The 24,978-nt window shown below is 42.5% G+C and overlaps 1 protein-coding gene across 15 annotated transcripts in view; it reads left to right on the top strand.

The window, feature by feature from the left end:
• The window catches only part of ICA1 (islet cell autoantigen 1), a 164,479-nt gene that overhangs the window by 1,715 nt on the left and 137,786 nt on the right, over positions 1–24,978 (top strand). For all 15 annotated transcript variants that reach the window (XM_040260517.1, XM_040260522.1, XM_040260521.1 and 12 more), the window contains exon 2: positions 22,868–22,970. In XM_040260517.1, coding sequence (XP_040116451.1) covers positions 22,954–22,970 — 17 coding nt within the window. In that variant the 5' untranslated portion in view covers positions 22,868–22,953. The remainder of the gene's footprint in view (positions 1–22,867; positions 22,971–24,978) is intronic.

The raw sequence follows: 24,978 nt of genomic DNA, 5'->3' as shown, positions 1-24,978 counted from the left end.
TGGGCTGAGGGAATGACGTAGGAAATGCCCACTAGTTTGTAATCAGTGGTCCAGATTCTGTTTCTTACATTCTGTTCAAGGCACGCTTTTTTTTTTTTTTTTTACTTTTAATTAAGTTTTCAAGTCCGTTTTTTTTTTGTTTGTTTGTTTTGGGTTTCAGTCTTTGTTTTTGAAACATCATGTGTAGAGAATACATGCCATCGGGGCAAAATTCTTTGACTGCCAAATATATATCTAATTTAAGGAGATGTGAGCGACTTCATTTTCACTTTTCACTTTCATGCATTGGAGAAGGAAATGGCAACCCACTCCAGTGTTCTTGCCTGGAAAATCCCAGGGACTGGGGAGCCTGGTGGGCTGCCGTCTATGGAGTCGCACAGAGTCGGACATGACTGAAGCGACTTAGCAGCAGCAGCAGCAGCCTTCAAATTGTATCTTTTTTTGCACTAAATAGGTAAAGAGTTGTACTGCTATTATAGGATGAATCTTTAGAAAATGACAGTTAAGCTGTTGAATACTAATTATAATAGTGGAGAGACCCAAGGCTAAAAAGCTGATTGTGGACACTCAACCTAACGGGGCATTAACTGCTAAAGACACCGGATGGTAAACGCTTGGGAACTTTATTTTATAGCTCTTTCCTTCATTTGATCCACTTTTATATCTATCTGACTGCTTTCTCTGAGCATCTTTATTGCCATGCATTTCTCTCCACGTCAGGCTTATGAAAAAGACAGAAGATTTTGTTACCCAAAACACCTTCAAAGCTGCTGCATTTTTAGTGTATTTGACTAAAGAGTACATTTTTTCTTCAGGTGCTGGCAGGTTTATCAGAGAGATGTGTGGCAACTGTGAAATGATAGGGCAGGGTCAACCTGTTTCCGTGTGAACTTTTAAGTTACAGAAACCTCATGCAGGAGAACGTGGTAAAGTTAATAGGCCACAAGGATCAGGAAGAATTTTTCCTCTTTATTGGTTGAGCTGTACACCTGGAAGCCTGAGGATGGGTGGGAACATTTAGGATCAGTGCACTGGCTACTAATGTCCTTTTTATTCCATCTGCACTTTCAGATTTTTGGGAACCATGGACAAGGATGCTATCTGTATGTCCATGAGGCAACATAGATCACTGATTAATTCACCTTTTTCCCTTCTTCACCCCCATCCAGAATCTGCCTCAGTAAAGCCTTTAAACTCAAATACCAGTATAGGAGGAACATTCCCCCCTCCCCCACCGCCCCGGTTGTCACATTTTATACCACTCATATCTAGTGCCATGGAGGATGGGCAAGGACAGGCTTTGGATCCCAGTGGAGCAGGATTGGAGCCCCAGCTGCAACACATAATTAGCTATGTGACCTTGAGCAAGTTGCTTCAGCTTTCCAGGTCCTTATTTGCTTATCTATAGAGCAGAAATATCCACCTTACATTTATATATATATATATATAAGGATTTTCACAGTAAAGAGGACTCAAGTTGGGCTTCCCAGGTGGTGCTAGTTGTAAAGAATCTGCCTGCCAATGCAGGAGACGCGATTCGATCCTTGGGTCAGTATGATCCCCTGAAGAAGGAAATGGCAACCCACTCTAGTATTCTTGCCCATGGACAGAGGAGCCTTGCAGGTTACAGTCTGTGGGGTCACAAAGAGTTGGACAGGACTGAGCACACACACACAGCAGGACTCAAGTAATAGTAGATTAATTATTCTTTCACATGCTAAAAGGATGCTTCTGCCTTTCTCTCATGATAGAGAATGCGTTCTAGTTGGTTTTGAGTTGTTGCAGTGATTTTGTACCAATACTGAGAATTTGGGCTTTATGGAATCCTCCCTGAAGTTGGAGAATGCAGTCTGTGGTTGAGGAATAATGCAAAGCTGATTTGTTCCATTAGGGGCAGATCTTCTAAACCCCTGACACTCAAATGTGATCCATGGACCAGCAACATTGACTTCCCTGAGAGCTTGTAAGACAGGTGGAATCTCAACCCACCCTCCCTCGACCCCATGTCCACTGAATGAGAATCTCTTCTTAACAAGATCCCCAAGTGAGTCCTGTGTACATTAAAGTTAGAGAAGCATTGTCCTAAGCTGGTATTTATTAAACTTTTCTGTCTGATAGAATCATTTGGGGGCTTGTTAAGTGTGGATTCCCAGCCAGGCGTCTCCCATCTGCTGTTAACACCTCAGATAGCTCTGATGCTCCAGGCTTCTCCCACTGATCTTTGAGAACATGCTCACTCAGTGGTGTCTGACTCTTTGTGACCCCATGGACTGTAGCCCACCAGGCTCTTCTCTCCATGGGATTTCCCAGGCAAGAACACTGGAGTGGGTTACCATTTCCTTCTCCAGGGGATCTTCCTGACCCAGGGATCAAACCCGGATCTGCTGCGTCTGCATGAATGGCAGGTGGATTCTTTACCACTGAGCCACCTGGGAAGCCCAGTTTTTGAGAAACATTGCACCAAGCTTTTTATGCAGCAGAGTATACTAAGATGGGCCTCTGCCCTCTTCTTTAACAAAGCATTTTGGCAGATATGACCTTTGATGTCAATTCCCTTTGAGGTAAATAGGTGTTATAAATCCCTATCTATCTGCTTAGGAAAATTAGGACTACGGCCATGATTTGCCGCTCTGGATAATGCATATGGTAGAACTGACTTGAACCTCTATAAATTCTAGTTAACCATGCTTTCAATGACTCTAGCATCCCAATTAATGCACTGAAGTAATTTCAGATTTCAATGAATCTCTCCAGGACACAGATGAGTCTAAGGTGTTTTATACACACTTTTAAAACAAAGCCTTCCTTCTGTGTGACTCTCGGCCAATTACTTAGGATAAGTAACTGATTTTGAGCTTCAGCCACAAAATGAGGATGATGACCCCTGGACAGTGTTGCCAGGATAAGCATACTGTGCACAGAGCATTCATGTTGGTGTCTGAGAAGTGCTAGTTCCTCAACTAATAGTAGCTACTTGTCTCATTGTAAACCTCGTGAGAGAATGAGTTCTTGGAGAGTTGAGAAAATGGCATTGCTCATGAGAAGTCTCTCCTGCTGGTTAGATGATGTCATTCATCAGGCCTTCGGCCAAATCAGAGAAGAGGGGTTGCCGCTCATTTTCAGCAAGATCTGTTGTGTGTGTCGTGTGTCATGCGTCATTCCAGTGCTGGGAATCCCAAGACGAGACCCAGACCCTTCCCTGCTTTGGAGAAGCCTGCAGCCTAGTGAGGGAGATCAGTGGGTCAGGTGACGATGACATTTCAGGAAAGGTAGGGAGAGGTGAAGCCCAGGGCAGAGACACCCAACCCAGGTGGGGGAGAGGGCGGAGAAAACTGAGACGATTCATGGAGGAAGTGACCCTGAGTTAAGCCTTAAAGGGCCAATAAGAATTCGGCAGGTGAGAAAAGGTGATGAGTGGAGGGAGAGTTTCCCACACAGTACCCAGGTGTACAGAGGGAAGGAATACTGGCAAATAGTCCTCATGCCTGGAGCCCGATGTGCATGTATGTCCCTTACTGTCTGAATGACCTTGGGCAAGTTTGATCACCTGTGAGTTGAGAGGCTTAAATGTATTAATCAGGGTAAGCACGGGACTCATTTCAATTTTGTGCTGCACAGTCATGGAGAGCTGGTGGAGATATTAGTAGAAAATGAGGGACTGATGATAAAAAGCTATTAGAATTAGAGGAAAGTAAAGGGGTCATTTTTAGAAGACATTTTACAGAAAGTACATAGAATTGAAAGAGGATGCCTGAAAAAGACAACTGAATGCAATGAATTACCATGGGATCAGATACACGAGGTATATGTATTCAGTGATGACCAATGAGTATGTAGATAATGGTATATTGCTAACCCTGAGAGTCTAGACTTGAGAGTGGTAGGTCCCTCTCATTCTGTGGTGAGAGTATTTGTGCAAGAAGTGGTTATAAAGTATTGCAGCTGCTTTCCCAGACCCCACGTTAAAATCATCCCATTGCTCACCTCATCATGATCTCTCACACCCACTTCTCTGTTCCCAGAACAGGGCATGAAAACCTAATGGTACTTAGGGGAAATTCAGCCTTCTCTGCATGTTTCTGGGGTAGTGCCTCCTAGGCCAGGAACCAAGGAGCTAATTGTGATAAATGGTACGCCTTGTTCTTCTTGGCAGGAACCCTGAGAGCCGCCAGGAGTCTTCAAGGTTTTGTTGTGTATAAGCATGATGGCAGTTATGGATTTGGGAGTAACATAGCATCTGAGCCTGTGATTAGGAGAGATTGTTTTTTTTACAGAAGCTGAGCCCATTATCCGAGCTTCCCTGGTGGCTCAGTGGTAAAGAATCTGCCTGCCAGTGCAGGAGACTCAAGAGACCAGGGTTAGAGCTCTGGGTTGGGAAGATCCCCTGGAGAAGGAAATGGCAACAAACTCCAGTGGTCTTGCCTGGGAAATCCCATGGACAGAGGAGCCTGGTGGGCTACAGTCCATGAGGTCACAAAAGAGACAACTCAGCGACTGAACAACAAACTAACAACAAGCCCGTTATCCAACCCTTTGGTCCAGGAGTAGAGTGGAGTGCTTAAAACAGGATTTTGAAAGTCAAAAGCAGCCTTTCATTTACTAATTGTAGACTTTGGGCAAATTATTTCACCTTTGTGTCTCACTTGCAAAATGGGCTGTATGCCCTTCTGATACGGGTGTGACTCTGTTGGGTGCTTCACACATGTAAAGGGAAGTACATAATTACTGCCCTTTATCCAGCACATATTTGCTGAAGGCCTGCTATATTTCAGATTCTGTGCTTGGCGTAAGGAGGCAAAGATGAACCAGTTAGGATTCCTCCCCTCAAAGGACTTCCGGGCCAGTGCAGGGGTATGCAGGCGCTCTCAGTTGTGTCGGACTCCGTGACCTCATGGACTGTAGCCTGCCCGGCTTCTAGGTCCTTGGGGTTTTCCTGGCAGGAATACTAGAGTGGGTTGCCATTTCCTCCCCCAGAGGATATTCCTGACCCAAGGATCAAACCTGCATCTCCTGCATTGGATTCTTTACCATTGAGCCACCTGGGAAGGGCTAGTATGTGTGTGTGTTTTGGTGGGGGTGGGGGGAGCAGTGATGCAGATGTAATCAGCTCATTGCAGGAGAATAATGGGACTGCGGAGCACCACCAGCATTGGTGTGGGGCAGTTAATTCTCTAGTGGGGAGGGCAGGAGTGGGAGGCCCCTGGGGAGAAGGAGGACAGGTGTTGGGTTGGGGAAGACTTCACTGAGGAGGTGACATTTGTGAAGAGTCGAGGTAAGGTTAAGTCGTTTTTTAGTCATTGAGTTGTGTCCACTTCTTTGCAACCCCGTGGACTATAGCCCACCAGGCTCCTCTGTCCATGGGATTTCCTAGGCAAGAATACTGGACTGGTTGCTGTTTCCTCCTCCAGGGTATCTTCCCAGCACAGGGATTGAACCCACGTTTCCTGCATTGCAGGAGGATTTGCATGTTATACAGAGTTCAGACAATGGTGTAAAAGATTAGAATGGGCGGATACAAGGATGGTTTTGCCTCTGAAGGCCTGGACTAAGCCCTGATTGTGACTCTAAAAGGAGGAGATGTGTTTAGTAGCTTTTTAGGAGGTAGGATGAAGAGGACTGGGAGACTGGCTACAAAAGATGAGAAGTCTAGTTTGGGCCACTCAGTAGATTTCCTGCTGGTGATTAGCACTGGGACCACAAGAAGGAGAAAGATTGAGGGGGTGGAGATGGAGAGAGAGTTTTAGTTTTAGAGGTGCTGAATTTGAAGTGCCTGTTGGACGTCCGTGAAGATGACCAGAGGGAGTTGGTTATTTAAACCCCTCTCCAGAGCTCCAGCAGCTCCCCTTGCAGCTCAGACTGTAAAGAATCCACCTGCAATGCAGGAGACACGGGTTCAATCCGTGGGTTGGGAAGAAGAGAAGAGAACCTGGGAACCTGGAGAAGAGAATGGCTACCCACTCCAGTATTCATGCCTGGGAAATCCCATGGACGGAGGAGCCTGGCGGGGCTGCAGTCCATGGGGTTGCAAAGAGTCGTACACTACTGAGCACATACACACACACACACTACCCACACACACACCCTCCAGAGAGCCAGATCCACATTCGAAAAAGTCAGACACAGCTGAGCATGTGTACACACACACACACACACACACACAACCCCATCAGAGCGCCAGATTCACATTCACAAAGAGTCAGACACAACTGAGCATGTGTACAAACACACGCACACACACACCCCAGAGTGCCAAAGAGACAAGACTGAGCATGTGTACACACATACACACACACACGCCAGAGCACCAGATTCACATTCACAAAGAGACACAACTGAGCATGTGTACACACACACACACACGCACACACACCCCCCAGAGTGCCAGATCTACATTTTGATACTCCCATTGTAGTCTCTGGAGAGGGGTTTAACTTTGGAAGTCATACAGCTGTTGGTGGAAGCCACAGAAGTGAATTAAATCACCTAGAGAGCGCAAGTAGAGTGCAATAGAAGACAGCCAAGGTTTGCCACCCCATGGACTGCAGCCCCGCCAGGCTCCTCTGTCCATGGGATTCTCCAGGCAAGAATGCTGGAGTGGGTTGCCATTTCCTGCTCTAGGGGATCCTCCCAACCCAGGGATCGAACCCAGGTCTCCTGCATTGACAGGCAAATTCTTTACCACTGAACCACCTGGGAAATCCTGGAACCTTGTAGATGATTGATATTCAAAAGGTGCACACATAGAGGGAAAGGAGCCAACAAGGAAAACTGAACAGTTGCAAAAGTGTAGAGAGTGTTTACTGAGAAACAGAAGAAGGAGAGCTTACTCAAAGGTCAAGAGAGAGGAGGACCTTCGTTGGGCTCATAGTGAAAACCTTCCCCTGGTGTGGTGGAAAAAGGAAGCACACTGCGTGGGCTTAGAAGAACTCCCTCTGTAAGAGAAGGAAGAGGATGGTGGCTGGAGGAAGAAAGGCTGAAGAATATGGGTTGAAAGCAGAAAGGGAGGTTGACTGACTTGAAAGAGAAGGAATAATAGATGGAATAAGGTGGGAAGGGGCAAGAGGGTGAGACTGGTCCCTTGTGAAGAGGAAGGAACAGCCGTGACTATAGTCGTGGTGCTGGATGGTCCCCCAAAATGAGTAATGGTGATGAGGAGAGGAAGCTGTGAGAGAAAGGGCCCAGTGCCATGCCCAGGGCCACGATTCCCCATAGAGCGTGAGCGGGGAGCCTGGTCATCGCCCTCCTGGGGAGTTTCCTCTGCCTCTTGCTCCCTGAAGGCCAGGAGCCGAGCGGCCTTGTGTCGGATGCTTTTTCTCGGCATTGCCATAGGCGGCACGGGCGTCGCCGTGGAGTAGGTAAACTTGCCCTGGCGCCACACCTGACCTGAAGCTCTGTGCCTTTGGGCTACTGCCTGGTGGTTCTTCCTGCTTGTTCTACCTGCCTTACCAGGCATGTCCCCAATGGTCCTGTCTTTCCTGATTCCCACCAGAAGAACTGGTCTTGTGCCTTATTTGTTATAATTAATGATTAATAATTTATATTAGTAATAGCAGTTCTATTGCTGTTATTTATTTCAGAAAGCCTCTTCCCTAAGAAAGTAGCAAGAACCTGGAAAAGAGATCTTTTATTAGTTCTCAGATAACACCAACCAGATGACCCAGTTTAGGCAAGGGTGGCTCTGCTAATCAAGGTACATGAAAACACAGAGCTGTCTCCTTCTGCTTCCCTTTACTGTTGACTTTTATTTGAAGGTCTTCCTCTTGCATCTCCCTGCCCTTCCTAGGCTGTCTTCATCCCTTGCTCTTGTGCTTGCGTGCTCAGTTGCTTTAGTCGTGTCCAACTCTGTGGGACCCCATGGACTGAAGCCCACCAGGCTCCTTTGTCCGTGGGATTTTCCAGGCAAGAGTACTGGAGTGGGTTGCCATTTCCTTCTCCAATGCATGAAAGTGAAAAGTGAAAGTGAAGTTGCTCAGTCGTGTCCGACTCTTTGCAACCCCATGGACTGCAGCCCACCAGGCTTCTCCATCCATGGGATTTTCCAGGCAAGAGTACTGGAGTGGGGTGCCGTTGCCTTCTCCAGGGGATTGTCCTGACCCAGGGATGAAACTCACATCTCTTATGTCTCCTCCCTTGGCAGGTGGTTCTTTACCACTAGCACCACCTAGTCCCTTGCTCTTAAGCTAGCCCAAACTCCAGCGTGATTTAGGGACCACTGCTTTACCAACGGAGAAGGCGATGGCACCCCACTCCAGTACTCTTTCCTGGCAAATCCCATGGATGGCGGGGCCTGGTGGGGGGTAGTCCATGGGGTCGCAAAGAGTCAGACACGACTGAGCAACTTCACTTTCACTTTTCACTTTCATGCATTGGAAAAGGCAATGGCAACCCACTCCAGTGTTCTTGCCTGGAGAATCCCAGGGACGGGGGAGCCTGGTAGGCTGCTCTCTATGGGGTTGCACAGAGTCAGACACGACTGAAGCGACTTAGCGGCGGCAGCAGCAGCAGCAGCACTTCACCAAAGAAAGTCCTTGAATCTGTGCCATTTCCAGAGAAAGGAGTCATGCTGGTTTATTTACAGGACCTGTGCACAGCGTTGACATTTTATAAACAACATACTGGTGTCTGTGTGTTTCGGTAATTTAAAACTAATGGAAAAGGCTTACTCTATGCCTTCGGACATTTTCTTCCATCCTGGGCCTCCGTTAGCTCATCTCTGAAAGGAGAAGATAGGACTGAATAATCTATAAGTCCTCTGCTACCTCTGAGTGATCTATGGAGGCCTAAGAAATTACTTGATCATTTCTGTAAGAAGCTTTAAATTGTGAATTTAACCTTAAAGAACGAGAACTTTATAAACAGTAGTATCTTGCAGATGGTTCTGATTGTTGACATTACGCTTATGTGTAATTTCATAGAGGTGTCATCACTGCATTCATATTTTTGTCTTCCTTCACACTTATAATACTATTAACCATTCATATTTGTATATGAATTATGTACATTTCATTTATAAATGTGTGTATGCATTTTATATTTGTAGGTATTTATATGTGTGCTTTTGCGTGTGTGTGTGTATAGTGAGAGAGTGATTGATTTACCTTCTCACTTTTGATGATCTAATGGTAGTTCATCCACTTCACTAAATCATTTCTATAAATCTGATTTAAAAGAAATAGTACATTTTGCATATAGAGTTTGATCTTTTTAAAGCAACTCATTGTGAAAATGAAGATCGTAGGTCATTTTAAAAGACCATACTGAAGGTCATTTAAAAAGACAGTGTACATGTACATATATACACACACATATATATGGTTTATGTACATATACATATATAAGTGAGATTTTATTCCTGTAATGACGTATCTGACAGGATAATTGTTAGAGAGATTCTGGGGAGAAAACGCTTTAAAAATATCTGTATCTGTATAGAATATTGGTGACCTGAGAATTAATTTTTGGCTCTTTGCTGCTTTGCTTAATGCCTTAGACCAAAGCTATATAATAAAAATGTAAGGGCAACCACATATGTAATTTAAAACATTCTAGTGGACACATTGAAACAACTAAAAAGAAGCAGGGAAAATTAGATAATATATTTATTTAACACAATATATCCAAAATATTATTTCAACATAAAATATGAAAATACATATATAAAATATAAATAAGTATAAATGTAATTTATAACATATAATACAAATATATATTTATATATAATATAGCAATACAATTATATAAAATTTAAATAAACATAAATCAATATAAAATACATATAATTTTAGCAACATAAAATATAAATAAGTATGAAATATCAATTTCTTATTGGACACTTTTGGGATTACTAAGTCTTCAAAATATAGTGTGTGTTTTATTTGAAAACATATCTGTGTTCAAACTAGCCATATTTCCAAGTTGCTCAGTAGCCACATTTGGCTAGTGGCTGATATATAGGACAGCAGAGTCTTGGATGAGAAAATTTGTTTATCTCAGATTAATCTTTTAAAAAATTATATCCCAGTTATAAAATGCAGTGTTAAAATTTAAAGAAAACATGTATTCTCATCATTTAATGATGCTGTGTGCTGGTACTTAAGGGTCTAGTATTTCTTTTTTTTTTTTTTAATTATATATTTGGCTGCACTGGGTCTTAGTTGCAGCTCTTGTGTTCTTTAGTTGTGGCGTGCAAACTCTTGCTTGCAGCATGTGGATCTAGTTCCCTGACCAGGGATTGAATCCAGGCCCCCTGCAATGGGAGCAGAGAGTCTTAGTCACTGGACACCAGGGAAGTTCCATGCAGTCTAGTATTTCTTGACTGAAGTTGATTGAGACCTTTGTCTGAGTAGTGTGTTCCTTCATTGTTCACCTTGTGAGGTTAAGCTTTTAGAGAAAAGGCACTATAAAGACCAGAGATTAAAATCCATTTGCTAAATTGCATTAGAAAGTTACATATACCAAACTAAATAAAATCAAAGGGGAGTATAATTTATACAGCAAGGTCTTTAAAAAAATCCTTTCTTTAGCAAAGACACACCATTTGTTCTTTTTCTGTTTCCAGTCTTCTCATCCACTTCATATTATCTGCTCTTGTAGATTCCCTTGAGGTTTTTTTCAGTCCCAGCCTTGTTAGTGCCATCATGATTTTTGTCACAGCACAGAATTCACCCTTGATTCTTCTATACAAGCAGGGTGTAAGCAAGAGAAGGAATAGCAAGACCTAGATAATGCCCCCCACCTCCCCGCCTTGAGCAATTTGAGCTTGGGGGTTATTTTGGTTTTAGTTTATTTCATGGGGCCATATTATTTTTAACTAAAATTAATATCAAGGATGAAAGCCTTTTAGAGAATATGTTAGCTTTTTAAAGTTTCTTTAAGTATGAGATGCTGCATTTCGTATATTCCTTTTGAGAGACATCCCTTAGAAGAGAGGAAGAGACTCAGGAGAGCATCAGGTTGCTAATTGGCTGACTAGTGTTTGGGGCCCAGAATTCCTCCATGTAAACTTGATCTTTAACCTGACCTCCAAGAGGTCTCTATTTCTAGAAACCCAATTTCCTTATCTTTAAAAAGGAACATGTTGTGTTCATTATCTCTAAGCTTTCTCATAAGTAAAAGTTGCTCAGTCATGTCTGACCCTTTGCTACCCCATGGACTGTATAGTCCTGAATTCTCCAGGCCAGAATACTGGAGTGGGCAGCCTTTCCCTTCTCCAGGGGATCTTCCCAACCCAGGGACTGAACCCAGATCTCCTGCATTGCAGGCAGACTCTTTACCAGCTGAGCCACCGGGAAGCCCAAGAATACTAGAGTGGGTAGTCTATCCCTTCTCCAGGGGATCTTCCCGACCCAGGAATTGAACTGGGGTCTCCTGCACTGCAGGAGGATTCTTTACCAACTTAGCTACGAGGGAAGCCCATCCTCTGAAAATAATTAAAATCAGCTTTATGGTTTTGTGACTAAGGGCAACCTGAATGTCAGCTAGCTTCATCTACTATTTTACAGATGAGCCAAGTATAAGATGAGCAAGCCACGCTTCAGTTTGGCTTCCCAGGTGGCGCTGGTGGTAAAGAACCCATCTGCCAAAGCAGGAAACATAAAAGACCAGGGCTTGATCCCTGGATCGGGAAGATCCCCTAGGGTAGGAAACGGCAGCCCACTCCAGTATTCTTACTTGGAGAATCCCATGCACAGAGGAGCCCGGTGATTGCACAGGGTTGCAAAAGAGACACAACTGAAATGACTTGGCACACAAGTGGAAGAGGGATAAGCTTGTATCATGACCATGGGCTTACAGGCTTTTGTTTTATACTAAGCAGAATATTGGGAGACAAGTTATATTGGCATTGGAAATATTTACTTCAGGATGTGATCTTAATAGAGTTAGGGAATTATTAAGCTTAGTTAATGCCTGGATAAAATATTTGAGCTGTTGTGAAACGTGAATGATCATTTAAAAATATCCTAAGCCACAATTCATTAACAGAAAATGCAAATTTTAATAGAGACTTGCACATGTAAGTTTAAATGAAAAGTCATCCATCTTTTAGCTGCCTTGAATATGGTTAGAATTTTGCCTTCCTCCCATAAGATTTGCTGACTCAGAAAATTAAAGCATGACTCATAAAATTAAATCATGATGGTGTTTCACATTTGCTTGTGAACTTATGAAATGTCAGAAATCATTTGCAGCTGAGACTCAAACTCAGCTGTAAACAGAACCCATTTAAAGTTCTGTGGAGTGCTCAAGTAGTCATAACCTTATCAAAATCTGAAAGGGAAAGCTGGGTGATACCTGAGACATAGGAAAAACACCCATAAAAACTAGTCAGAATCACATTACTTTAACTAATGTTTGGCTTTTGAAAGGATAGAAGATGATTCAACTTCCCACCCTCCACAGGGAACCCTTTTTCTCAACCATGTGTGAACACATTTTGATGAATCAATATTGGAGTAATAACAATAAAAGCAGTTAGTTAGGCCTGGAGGAACTGCTTTAGTTTTTCCTCCCCATTTCTACTGAAACTATTTAGACATTTATACTTAAAACACTTTTCCTTCTCTATGTGGGAAAGAATCTTTCTAGACATGAGAAAAGGGTGAAAGTGTTAGTTCCTCAGGAGTGTCCAACTCTTTGCAGCCTCATTGACTGTAACTCACCAGGTTCCTCTGACCATGAAATTCTCCAGGCAAGAATACTGGAGTTGGTAGCCATTTCCTTCTGCAGGGCATTTTCCCAACCCAGGGATCAAACCCAGGTCTCCTGCAGTGCAGGGGGATCCTTTACTTTCTGAGCCACCAGGGAAGCCCAAGATAAACTTTTTGGGGAAAAGATGAAAAACATATTAAGCAAAATAAGAAGGAAGAACATTATTTTTCTAACATGGTACCTAGCACCTCTGACAAATGTGTATTTCTTCTGTTCATTTGGCAGTTCATCAGAAGCCTGTATCTGAGTCCTGGTGCTGGAGCCAATTTGCTTTGTTCTCTCTGGATCACAGGTCCCCAGTTGAAAAGGAAGGGGCTTTGTTCTGTTGTTTCTTAACGACCTCTAGATTCTAAGTTATACAACTTATATTACTGCTGCTGCTAAGTCGCTTCAGTCGTGTCCGACTCTGTGCGACCCCATAGACGGCAGCCTACCAGGCTCCCCCATCCCTGGGATTCTCCAGGCAAGAACACTGGAGTGGGTTGCCATTGCCTTCTCCAACTTATATTAGTTCTGTGGTTATATGTCAGAGAAGTAAAACCAGCTATTGAAAACTGGTAGTAGTTCTAGATGAAGTTGTTCTCTGAAAAAACAGAAAGATGGAATGAGGAGAAAATTATATAAATTAGTATCCTGCAAAATTGGAAGTTAAATCCAAGAGACCTGCCACAGGTGTCCATTTGTTATGGAAAGTCAATTAGGAACTCTCTGGCAAAGACAGGACACAGAAGGTAATCACTACATGTGAAATAAACCGCATCAAACGTCTACCCTCCAGGAGCTACAAAGTATATCTCAATGCTGAAAAGTGACTAAAGGTGCTTTCAGAGATTGGTCCCCGTATGTCCCCACGTGTCCCAGGTCACAGCTCTTGTTCTTAAAAGTTGTAGGAATGCACAGCTGCTTATGGTTGGTTGCGTGGATGTGCACATGCACGCACACACACACACACACTCATGCAGTTTTACCATAGAAGCAGTTTGTTCTTTGCTTTCTGTCTGTCTGGAATAATACCCTCCCAACATACCCACAGGGCTGCCCAGGTGGCACTAGTGGTAAAGAATCCTCCTGCCAGTACAGGAGATGCAAGAGATGAGGGTTCGATCCCTGGGTCAGAGAGATCCCCTGGAGTAGGGAAAAATGGCACCCCATGCCAGTCAGTACTCTTCCTGGGAAATCCCATGGGCAGAGGACCCTGGTGGGCTACAGTCCGTGGGGCCGCAAAGAATGGGACATAACCGAGCAACCGAACACACATACCCACACACACTCCTACTCATCCCCTGGCCAGCAACTACTGATTCTCGGAATCCCAGCCCAGAGGCCGTGTAGGGAGCCAGCCCAGTGCCCTGACCTCTCTTTTCTTCTAACCCTGGGTACCTCCCCCTGCCATGGCACTTACTCCCCATCACAGGAAGCGCTCAGCACTCCCTGACTTCAGATTCTCCTGTTCACTTATACACAAGTATCCCTGAAAGTCTGTGGCGGGTAGTGATGGCTAATTTTACAGGGGTTTAATTTTCAAGAATTATTCTATATTTCATCAGATATGTGAACTCATTGCTCATGAGCTCTTTCACCATCTTATGTTGCATGAAGAAGAAAACTGACTACCAAACAGTTGATAAGGTATCGATTGTAGGAGACATCCAGCTTCAGGAAGGTTGCAGTGTGAACATATCTGCACCTGGGATTCAGTGACACATGGTGCCATGAAGCTGGTGTTTGGGAATGAGTGATCTTTCTATGGGATGATTCAGACGTACCCCCCTGCAGCTACATGTACTGTACGACTCTGTTCTCGTCTCTTGCAAAGTGTGTTTAAATGCTGGTGTGCACAACAGAATGAAGCACTTTAAGATGGTGACAGTTTTTAGTTAGAAAATAGAGATTTTGAATAAGTTAGACAAATGACAAATTTGGCAGTGGCTCCAATCTGCAATTCAAGAGAATCTGCCATATGCTCAGTACAGATTAAGGAAAAGGGGATACTGGACTCAGTTTCAGCTAGGACTCCAGCTAATAGAAAACCTGCTCACTGAGGGAGGAGAAAAACCTAACGTTTAAGTTGGACAAGGAATTAATTTGAGACATGAAAACTGCCTAAGAGACAGGACTCACGTAGGAAACACGAGGGAAAAGGAAGCTTACTGTTTCTGTGGGTTGAGAGTATTGGTTTGGTGACATATAACTACTCATCTTACCTTTACTCTGAGTAAGGGTTGGCTCAAGAACCTTAGACCCTTTGCATAATTCAAATATAATCAGAAGTGCCATCAGCAAACTCCATAAGCTCCTAGAAGAGGGTTGTGGCCAGATTAAATGTTCAGTACAGTTGAAGGCAGCCTGTATGGAATGAAAATACTTAACGCATGTTACGTTTCCAAGGAGGAGAATCCAGTATCAGGATTTGAGGCAGCTAAAATTGACTCTTTTTGGAGCAGTGCATCAAACTTTGCTTAAACCAGGCTTGCTTTAGTGTTCTATGAACCTTGGAGTTATTCAGAAGAAACTTTTGCATATGTGTTGGCCAACCTGTGTGTTCAGAACGGCTTCTCAATAGCTATAGAAAATAGAAACAAGTGGGACAGCTGTGGTCTGTCCACATGGGTAGATAAAATTGAAGAGTCAACATGCCAAGCATGGAAGAAAAGCGGAGATGAGAATGAGCTTAATGATTGCACAGAACCCCTGTAGAAACTGTGAACAAAATATCCCTCCTCCCTGTTCGTCCCGTTTTCCCCTCGTGGCAAGGTGGTCTCTCAGCCATGTGGGTGTATTTGAGGACAGCTCTTGTTTTGAATGCCTGGCCTTAGAGCCTGAGGAAATGGCAACCCGCTTCAGTCTTCTTGCTTTGGAAATCCCATGAACAGAGGAGCCTGGCGGGCTACAGTTCTTGGGGTTGCAAAGAGTCAGACACAACTGAGCGACTGAACACACTGGAGCCTGGGGTGGAGATATTACAACTCCATCAAAGTGCAGCCTGGGAAAGTCTTAAGAACATTAGGGTGGTCATCTTGGTGTCACCCTTAATGTCTCTGCTCACCTCATCGGGTGCCCTACCTCTGAGCAGGGCTACGTCTCTCCTCTTTATTACTTGTCTGAGACATAGAACCTGCTCTTCATGTATTCATCCCCCCACCCTCAGGGCTGCTCCATCAGAATTAGGAACTAACTTTTCATTGATCTATTAACTCATGGGCCCCTACTTCTTAGAGTGGGACTTAAATTATTATTGGTTCATCTGCTTTGTCCTCCGGGAGACAGAGTTTAGTGAGACACAAACATACATGTGGTCAGGTGGTGCTGAACTGAACAATATTGGTGCTTTTATTTTTCTCATCATGGGACTCAGAGTCCATAAGTAACTTGATACTTGCTCTTTGTTGCCTATCTCCCAAGGTAAGGTGACCACAAGTAGAACTTGAGGAAGTCTCTGTGCTATTAACCACCATTTATTTTGGGTTTCTTTCATAAGTGCCTTGTGGCAGAAGTGGAGAAATAGCTTCCTGTGCAGAATCATGAATTGAAGTATTAGCTATTCTTAGACTTTATTTTATTTTATAGGGCAAGTGATATTTTTACAGCAGAATTAGAAATTTGGGGATACATGAAGATTTCTTTAGATGTCTCTTGCAAATGTCAAGAGTCTCCTGGATCTGGAAATTATGTTTGTAGTCATCAGTCTTTCCTGCTCACATGTATCGTTTGAGCATTTAATGTCACCAGTTTCATTGTAAAGTGCACACAAGATTTCAGACTTGATAGAAAATCATGAGTGCAAATATACAATTTGTAATTTTTAAATTGATTGCATGTTGGAATAATATTTTAGGATATATTGCATTAGATAAAATATATTTAAATGTTTTTACCACTTCTTTTAACTTTCTTTTTTTAATGAATGACTTTTCCTGTTAATCTTTGCTAGGATTGGTATTTTCAACTTTGTGGGTTTGTTTAGAATGTAACCTTTCTAAAAGATGTGTAGGATATCTCATGGCTGTTTCTATTTGCTTTTCCCTAATGTACAATGCATTTATTTTCTCATAATTCCCTTATTATCAGTGTCTTTGTGTATGATTTTGTTCCCATTTGTATACCTTCTATGGTGAGGTGTCTATACATGCCCATTTTTTTTTAAGCCTTTGACTCCCTTCACCCATTTCTCCAACCACTTACCACCCACCTCTGGCAACCACCAATATGGTATGGGCTTGTTTTTTGTTTGTTTGTTTTTGATTCCACATATAAGAGAGATTAGAATGTATTTGTCTTTCTCTATCTGATGTATCTCACTTAGCGTGATGCCCTTAAAGTCTGTTTATGTTGTTGCAAATGGCAAGGTGTCAGTCTTTTTTATGTCTGAATAGTATCCCATTAGGGCTTCCCAGGTGGCTCAGTAGTAAAGCATCTACCTGCTGAGCAGATGTGGGTTCGATCCCTGGGTCGGGAAGATCCCCTAGAAAAGGAAATGGTAACCCACTCCAGTATTCTTGCCAGAAGAATTCCGTGGACAGAGGAGCCTGGTGGGCTATAGTCCATGGGGTAACAAAGAGTCGGACGTGACTTAGTAATTAAACAGCAGCAAGCAACAGCAGGAATATCCCATTTTTTTTGTATGTGTTTGTATGCGTATGAATGTGTATACATGTTACAATTTATCCACTCAGGCATCAGTGGACACTGGAAATTTAGGCTGTTTCTGTATCTTGGCTATCATAAATAAGGCTGCAATGAACATGGGGGTGCAGATATCTTTTTGAGTTAGTGTTTTCATTTCAGATAAATAACCGGAGGTAGAGCTGCTAGCTCGTATGGCAGTCCTAGTTTTCATTTCTTGAGGAACTGCCATTCTGTTTTCTGTAGGGGCTATGCCAGTTTACATTCCCACCACATCCTTGCCAACACTCGCTGTCTCTTGTCTTTTTGATAATAGCCATTCTGACAGGTTTGAGGTGATGTCTCATTGTGGTTTTGATTTGTATTTCCCTGATGAGTTAGCATATTTCCATGTATCTGTTGGCCATCTGTATGTCTTCTTGGGAAAAATGTCTATTCAGATCTTCTCCTCATCTTCTGATCAGATTGTTTGTTTTTGCGGAGTTGTATGAGTTCTTTATATATTTTGGCTATTACCCCATATCAGATATATGATTTGCAAATGTTTTCTCCCATTCAGGAGGTTGCCTTACATTAGCTTTTGAGTAAAATGATGTCCCCCTTATTTATTTTTCCTTTTGCTTCTTTGCTTTCGGTGTCAGATTCAAAAAGTTATTGCCAAGACCTACATTAAGGAGATTACTGCCTATGTTTTCTTCTAGTTTTATGGTTTCAGGTCTTACATTTAAGTCTTTGATCCATTTTTAATTTACTTTTGTGCATGATGTGAGATAGTAGTCCAGTTTTATTCTTTTGCATATAGCTCTCCACTTTTCCCAACACAACTTTTTGAAGAGACTCTTCTTTCCTCCTTGTATATCCTTGTCTCCTTTGTCATGAATTAATTGACTGTATATGTATGGGTTTATTCTTTTTATTTTTTTAATATAAATTTATTTTAATTGGAGGCTAATTACTTTACAATATTGTATTGGTTTTGCCATACATCAACATGAATCCGCCACAGGTATACACGTGTTCCCCATCCTGAACCCCCCTCCCTCCTCCCTCCCTGTACCATCCCTCTGGGTCATCCTAGTGCACCAGCCCCAAGCATCCTGTATCCTGTATCTAACCTGGACTGGTGATTCATTTCTTATATGATTTTATACATGTTTCAATGCCATTCTCCCAAATCATCCCACCCTTGCCCTCTCCCACAGAGTCCATAAGACTGTTCTATACATCTGTGTCTCTTTTGCTGTCTCGTATACAGCGTTATCGTTACCATCTTTCTAAATTCCATATATATGCATTAGTATACTGTATTGGTGTTTTTCTTTCCAGCTTACTTCACTCTGTATAATAGGCTCCAGTTTCATCCACCTCGTTAGAACTGATTCAAATGTATTCTTTTTAATGGCTGAGTAATACTCTGTTGTGTATATGTACCACAGCTTTCTTATCCATTCATCTGCTGATGGACATCTAGGTTGCTTCCATGTCCTGGCTATTATAAACAGTGCTGTGATGAACATTGGGGTACACGTGTCTCTTTCAATTCTGGTTTCCTCGGTGTGTGTGCCCAGCAGTGGGATTGCTGGGTCGTATGGCAGTTCTGTTTCTAGTTTTTTAAGGAATCTCCACAGCTCTTTTTATTTTTTTAACGTGACTGTTAGATCATTTTAAATTATTTATGTAGCTCATAAAGATCTTCCCTGGTGCTCAGCAGTAAAAAAAATCCACCTACCAGTTCAGGAGATGGGTTAGATCCCTGGGTCAGGAAGATCCCCTGGAAAAGGAAATGGCAACCCTCTCCAGTATCCATTCCTGGGAAATGCCATAGATAGAGGAGCCTGATGAGCTACCGTCATGACATCACAAAAAGTCTAAAATAAATAAATATAGCTCATAGTATATTTCTGTTGGACAGAGCTGACCTAGACTATAGGTTTCTTGAGGCCAAAAATGGTGTCTGACACATATTAGATAGTCAATGCATGTTTGATAAATCAAACTGTTGATATGAAGTGAATGAATAGATGAGAATTATAATAATTTTTAAAGTAATGATTTTGACACTGTGGATGGATTTAGAAGGTGATAGGTCAGATGAAATGGATTTTGGCAGGAAGTCGTTAAATGTTTGTTATTTCCCCAGTGAATGGGGCTGAAACATACATTAAAAGAGATGTAAGTTCTGGCAGCAGCTGCTGCTCCTGAGACCTTGAGATCTGCCCTGTACAGGCTAACCTGATTTTGCTACCCACTATTCCTTTGTTCTGCGTGCTAGATTGTTTCAGTTGTGTGCGACCCTTTGTGATTCCATTGACGGTAGCTCACCAGGCTCCTCTGTCCATGGGATACTCCAGGCAAGAATACTGGAGTGGGTTGCCATGCCCTTCTCCCCTTTGTTCTAGTGCCATATATAATACAGAAATTTGTTTAGGAGTGATCCATTTCCAGAGAGCATTTTTCCTGTGTGTCATTTAGCTGTGGTTCTCAGACTTTAATAAGTCACTTGCAAAGCCTGTTACAAATGCAGATTCCCAAAGCCATTTCCAGAAATTCTGATTCATTAAGTAAGAGATGGCTCCCAGGAATCTGCATGTTACCACCCCAGAAGATTCCAGCATGACCCGTAAACAATACCTTGAGGAACACTGCTGTATGGCAGCATAATCTGGGAGTAGCCTGGAAGTTCAGGTAGAGGGGCAGTTTGCTTATTGATTTTTTCCCTGCTCCAGGGGATCTTCCCAACCAGGGATTGAACCCAGGTCTCCTACATTGCAGCCAAATTCTTTACTGTCTGAGCCACCAGGGAAGCCCATTATACTATAAAGAACTCAAATTGTTAAATATTTTAATCCTCAAAAGTTGCAGCAAAGGAAACAGCAGTGAAAGGGCAGCCTACCGAATGGAAAAAGATATTCGCAAACCATATGTTAGATAAGGGGTTAATATCCAGAAAATAGAAATAACTCTTACAGTGCAATGATAAAATACCTTACTTGATTATTAAAAAAAATAGGTAAAGGACTTGAATAGACATTTCTCCAAAGGAGATATGCAAATTGCCAGTAAGCACATGAAACAATGCCCAATGTGCATAACATGGTCAGGGAAATGCAAGTCAAAACCACAGTGAGGTACCCCCTCACACCCATTAAGATGGTTGCTGTCGAAAAAAACAACAAACAAAATAATGCGTGTTGGTGAGGATGCAGAGAAATTAAAATAATTGAAGGCTTGTTGGTAGGACTGTAAACTATGCACTTGCTATGGAAAAAAGTACAGAGATTCCTCAAAAAATCAAAAATAGAACCACTGCCGTTTGATCCAGCAGTCCCACTTCCGGATGTGTATCTGAAAAAGATAAAAACGGGATCTTGAAGAGATACTTGCACACTGATCATTCACAGTAGTGAAGATTTGGAAACAATCTAGATGTCCATCAGTGGATGAATGGATTTTAAAAAATGTGCTATATATACACAATGGAGGAGTATTTAGCACTAAAAAGGAAGGAAAACCTATCCTGTCCTACGATATGGACGAACCTTGAGGACGTCATGCTAAGTGCGTTGCCACGTCCTCCTTCAGGGGACCTTCCTGGCCCAGGGATCGAACCCACGACTCTGACATCTCCTGCACTGGCAGGTGGGTTCTGTACCACCAGCGCCACCTGGGAAGCGCAGGTGAAAGGAGCAATCACGGAAAGACAAGTACTTTAGTATTCCACTTACATGAAGTTCCTAAGAGTCAAACTATATAGTAGAGTGATCATTGTCAGGGTCAGAGGCAGAAACGGGGAGTTGTTCAATGCGGGTAGAGTCTCAGTCGTGCAAGATGGAAACATTCTGGAGCTCTGTTATACAACAGTGCACAGATGGTTAACGGCACTGTACTGTTTACTTAAGATTGTTCCAAGGATAGATTTGTTACATGGCTTTTATCATAATACAAAATTGATTAAAAAGTATCAACTATCCTAATAGTTCATGGTGATATCAAACTCAAGGAAAGAATATCATTTGTTTCCTTGGATAATACCTTTTTCTGAGAAATTTTGTTGGAAGCCTTGAGCTACATAAAATAAATGTGTACTTGCTGTGAAGCTGTGTGGGTGGTGAGAGGAATGGAAGCTTGTGACCTCTCCATGATTTATTAAGTAGAAGGCAAGCCTTACTCATCGTGTCATTCCCAAAGTAACGTGTCCAAAAACCTGGATACTCTCCAGAAGGAAGAGAGATGCTGATTGTGGGATGCTGTCATCTCAGAGGCATCCGACACTCAAGAAAATGTCATCCTTTCTCTCTCCTGTGCCCATACCTAAAGCCTGGAATATCAGCACCTCGATTGCATTTCCCTTAAAACGTTTAAAAAATTCCTTAGAAACTCAAATCATTTTAGGGATCCTGGTTGCCAGGATCGTTTTTGAAGCAGAGGGAGAACGATTGGGTTGATGTTGTTGGAGCAGCCAGAGCCTTCATATGATGAGCATTCACTCTGGCAGCCAGCAAGCCGTCTGTGTCTGGTCAGAGGCCATTCCTTTAGGTAATGCGTTCTCCATCCATTCTGGTAACTGGTAGGCACATGTGGCTGGGTGGGCTGGCTCTGCCCCTCCCCGGGTTTGCCTAGCTCCCATGACTGGAGCAAATGGAGGTGGTTTAGTTGCTCAGTCATGTCCAAGTCTTTGCAACCCTATGGACTGTAGCACAGCAAGCTCCTCTGTCCATCGGATTTCCTAGGCAAGAATACTGGAGTGGGTTACCATTTCCTTCTCCAGGGGATATTCCTGATGGAGGGATTGAACCTGGGTCTCCTGCACTGCAGGCGGATTCTTTACCGACTGAGCCACCAGGAAAGCCCAGAGCAAATGGAATGAGGTGCAAAGGCATCAAGTGACTCCCATATTTACTAATGAGATGAAAATACAGTACTGGGTTGATGGAAACTGAAATAATCACATTTTCTTCCTTTGTACCTTTATGGTGTTTTGTTTTGGCCTCTCTTTTTGTTTGCTTTTGTTTTGGCAATGTGCTGGTTTACTTTTCAGAAATATTAATCATGAGAGATTTAAAATCTACAGAGACCTACAGATGCAGTATACTCATGACCTAGCTTATCAAAGACAACATTGTGGGTACAAAGTCCCTGTGTATGCCTCTCAAATAATATTCCCTGTCCCTACTACAGTGACAGCTGCTATCTGGAATTTAGTGTTTGTCATTCCTAAGCATTTCTTTATACCCTCACTATATAATGCTTGTATATTTCAATAATACAGAGTATTGCTTGCATGTTATGGTCTCATATATTCTGTAGTCTTCTGCAACCTGCCCTTTTCATTCAACCTGCCTGTTTACTTCTTAAACCTCATTTGGGATGTTTCAAAGCAGTGTTACTTAGCTAAACTACTCTAGATGCTGGGGTACAGTGTTACTGTGGAGTAATGTTTGGCTCCTAAAATGGCTTAGATTGAAAAATGTTATGTTTCACATTAATGTAATAGTAGTATAGTGTGTAACTGTTAAATGTATTTGTTTTATTTCAGGTTATAATGTAACTTATCCTCTCATGCTTTTTCCCTGCTCCTTCTCCCCAAATCATCAACAGTAGAAAAAAGGAGGAGGAGGAACCATGTCAGGACACAAATGGTAAATAATTTGTTGTCTCTTCTGAATTGGGGGAGGCTGTTGAAAAAGGAAAGCATGTAATATATACTCAATAAATGTCTACTGAATGGAACAATCAGGAGTCACAATGGCAGTAAATAACCTATTAGCCTTCAACCAGTGTTGAATATGTGCTGTGCTTGGTCTCTCAGTCTTGTCTGACTCTTTGCGACCCCACGGACTGTAGCCCACCAGTCTCCTCTGTCCATGGGATTCTCCAGGCAAGAAATCGGAAGTGGGTTGCCATGCCCTCCTCAGAGGATCTTCCCAACCCAGGGGTCCAAGCCAGGTCTCCCGCATTGCAGGTGGATTCTTTACCATCTGAGCCGCCAACACAGCCCCCATGCTGAGTACAGTCAAGTTCAGTACCCCTACTAAATGTAATATGAAAAGCAATAACCAAAATGATTCTCTGAGAAATTCATTTACATGGAACTTTTTTCCTTGGGAATCTAGTGATAGCTTTTCTTACCATCATTTTTTCAGTGTAATGTCTTGATACATTTTTTAATCTCTGTCTTATTTACAACTTTTAATATTAGAGTTATAAGGGAATTTTATATAGGGCAGCCATAAAATAATAATGTAACTGTATCATGACAAAAATAACTCAGACTCATTAATTAATAACTCAGGAGTCATTAATAGTCATGACTTCAACCTTCATGAACATCCAGGAGCCAGTCATTGCTGGAAATAGATGATGCTGAATAAAACAGATGTGGTCCTCACACGGCACTATTCACATGCCTATAACTCATCTAAGCATCATGTTACATTGCTTATAAATTCAGGTCTGCTATAAGCAGTGTTTCTGAACCCTTTTGAAACCTTGATCCACCGGTCAAGGTGATCTTTGTCATACTTTACCTCCTTTAATTTGTATCATGATAAAATACAGTGCCTATTTTCATTTTCAATGGTACAATTAATTATAGTAAAGACTATACTTTTTAATCCCTCCTCTCTCAGTAGAGAAGCAATCAGGTCCAGCTCCTCAGTAATATTGAAAGTCACACTTTAAAAGAATTTTGCATGTCTTAAAATGTAATGAGCTTTAAAAGGTAATTAATAAACAGCTAAGGGATTTTGTTTCCCTGAGTATCCCCATTTGACAACTCTCTAAGAGTTGTCAGACTGTTTTGTTAATTGTTCCATCTTGCCTCATTAAGACAAACGGATGGCTTCATCCCCTGACCCTCGTAATGGCTGACATATCTTGGCAGCAGGCTCCGGGAAGCAGGTAGTTAAGTCCCCCACTTAACCACCTGGGAGAGCCCCAGGAGGTGGGCCCTTCCCCAGAGCCTTTCTCCCATTTACCTTTCAAAGCCACTTTACCACTTGCCACTGAAATGCGAGGGCTGCAGAGAACATTGGAATGCACGCTGCGCTGAGATTTAGAAGCTTGGATTTTAATCCTGTGTGATTCTGGACAAGATTCTTAACATTTTGAAACCTGAGGTTCCTCATTTGTTAAATGACAGGGTGAAGGGTGTTTTCTCAGCTGCTCTGGGTGTCTGTTGCTTTGCATGGGCTCTCTCTTTGTTGTGGTACGCGGTCTTCTGGTTGTGGTGGCCTCTCTCGTTGCAGAGCACAGACTCTGAAGTGCGTGTAGTGATGGCACACTAGAGTGTGCAGGCTTCAGTAGTTGCGGCACACGGGCTCAGTAGTCATGGCACACAGACTTAGTTGCTCCATAGCATGTGGAATCTTCCTGGACCAGGAATCGAACCCTGCACTGTCAGGCAGATTCCTAATTGCTGGACCACCAGGAAAGTCCTCTTCTCATCTTTTAACGCACTTAATATGTAGAAGGATTATCTTTTATACAAAAGTTATACATATTTTCATTTCCTTTTCTCTGATTGAAGCTCATAATAAAACCTTTTAATTTGCATTTAATTTTAAATAATAATTATATATATTTAAGATGTGCAACATGATATTATGATATACATAGTGAAATCATTACTGCAGTTCAGCTAATTAA

Source organism: Oryx dammah, unplaced genomic scaffold (assembly GCF_014754425.2).
Source record: "Oryx dammah isolate SB20612 unplaced genomic scaffold, SCBI_Odam_1.1 HiC_scaffold_18, whole genome shotgun sequence".
Taxonomy (NCBI): Eukaryota; Metazoa; Chordata; class Mammalia; order Artiodactyla; family Bovidae; genus Oryx; species Oryx dammah.
This window is presented reverse-complemented; position numbering and strand designations above follow the sequence as displayed.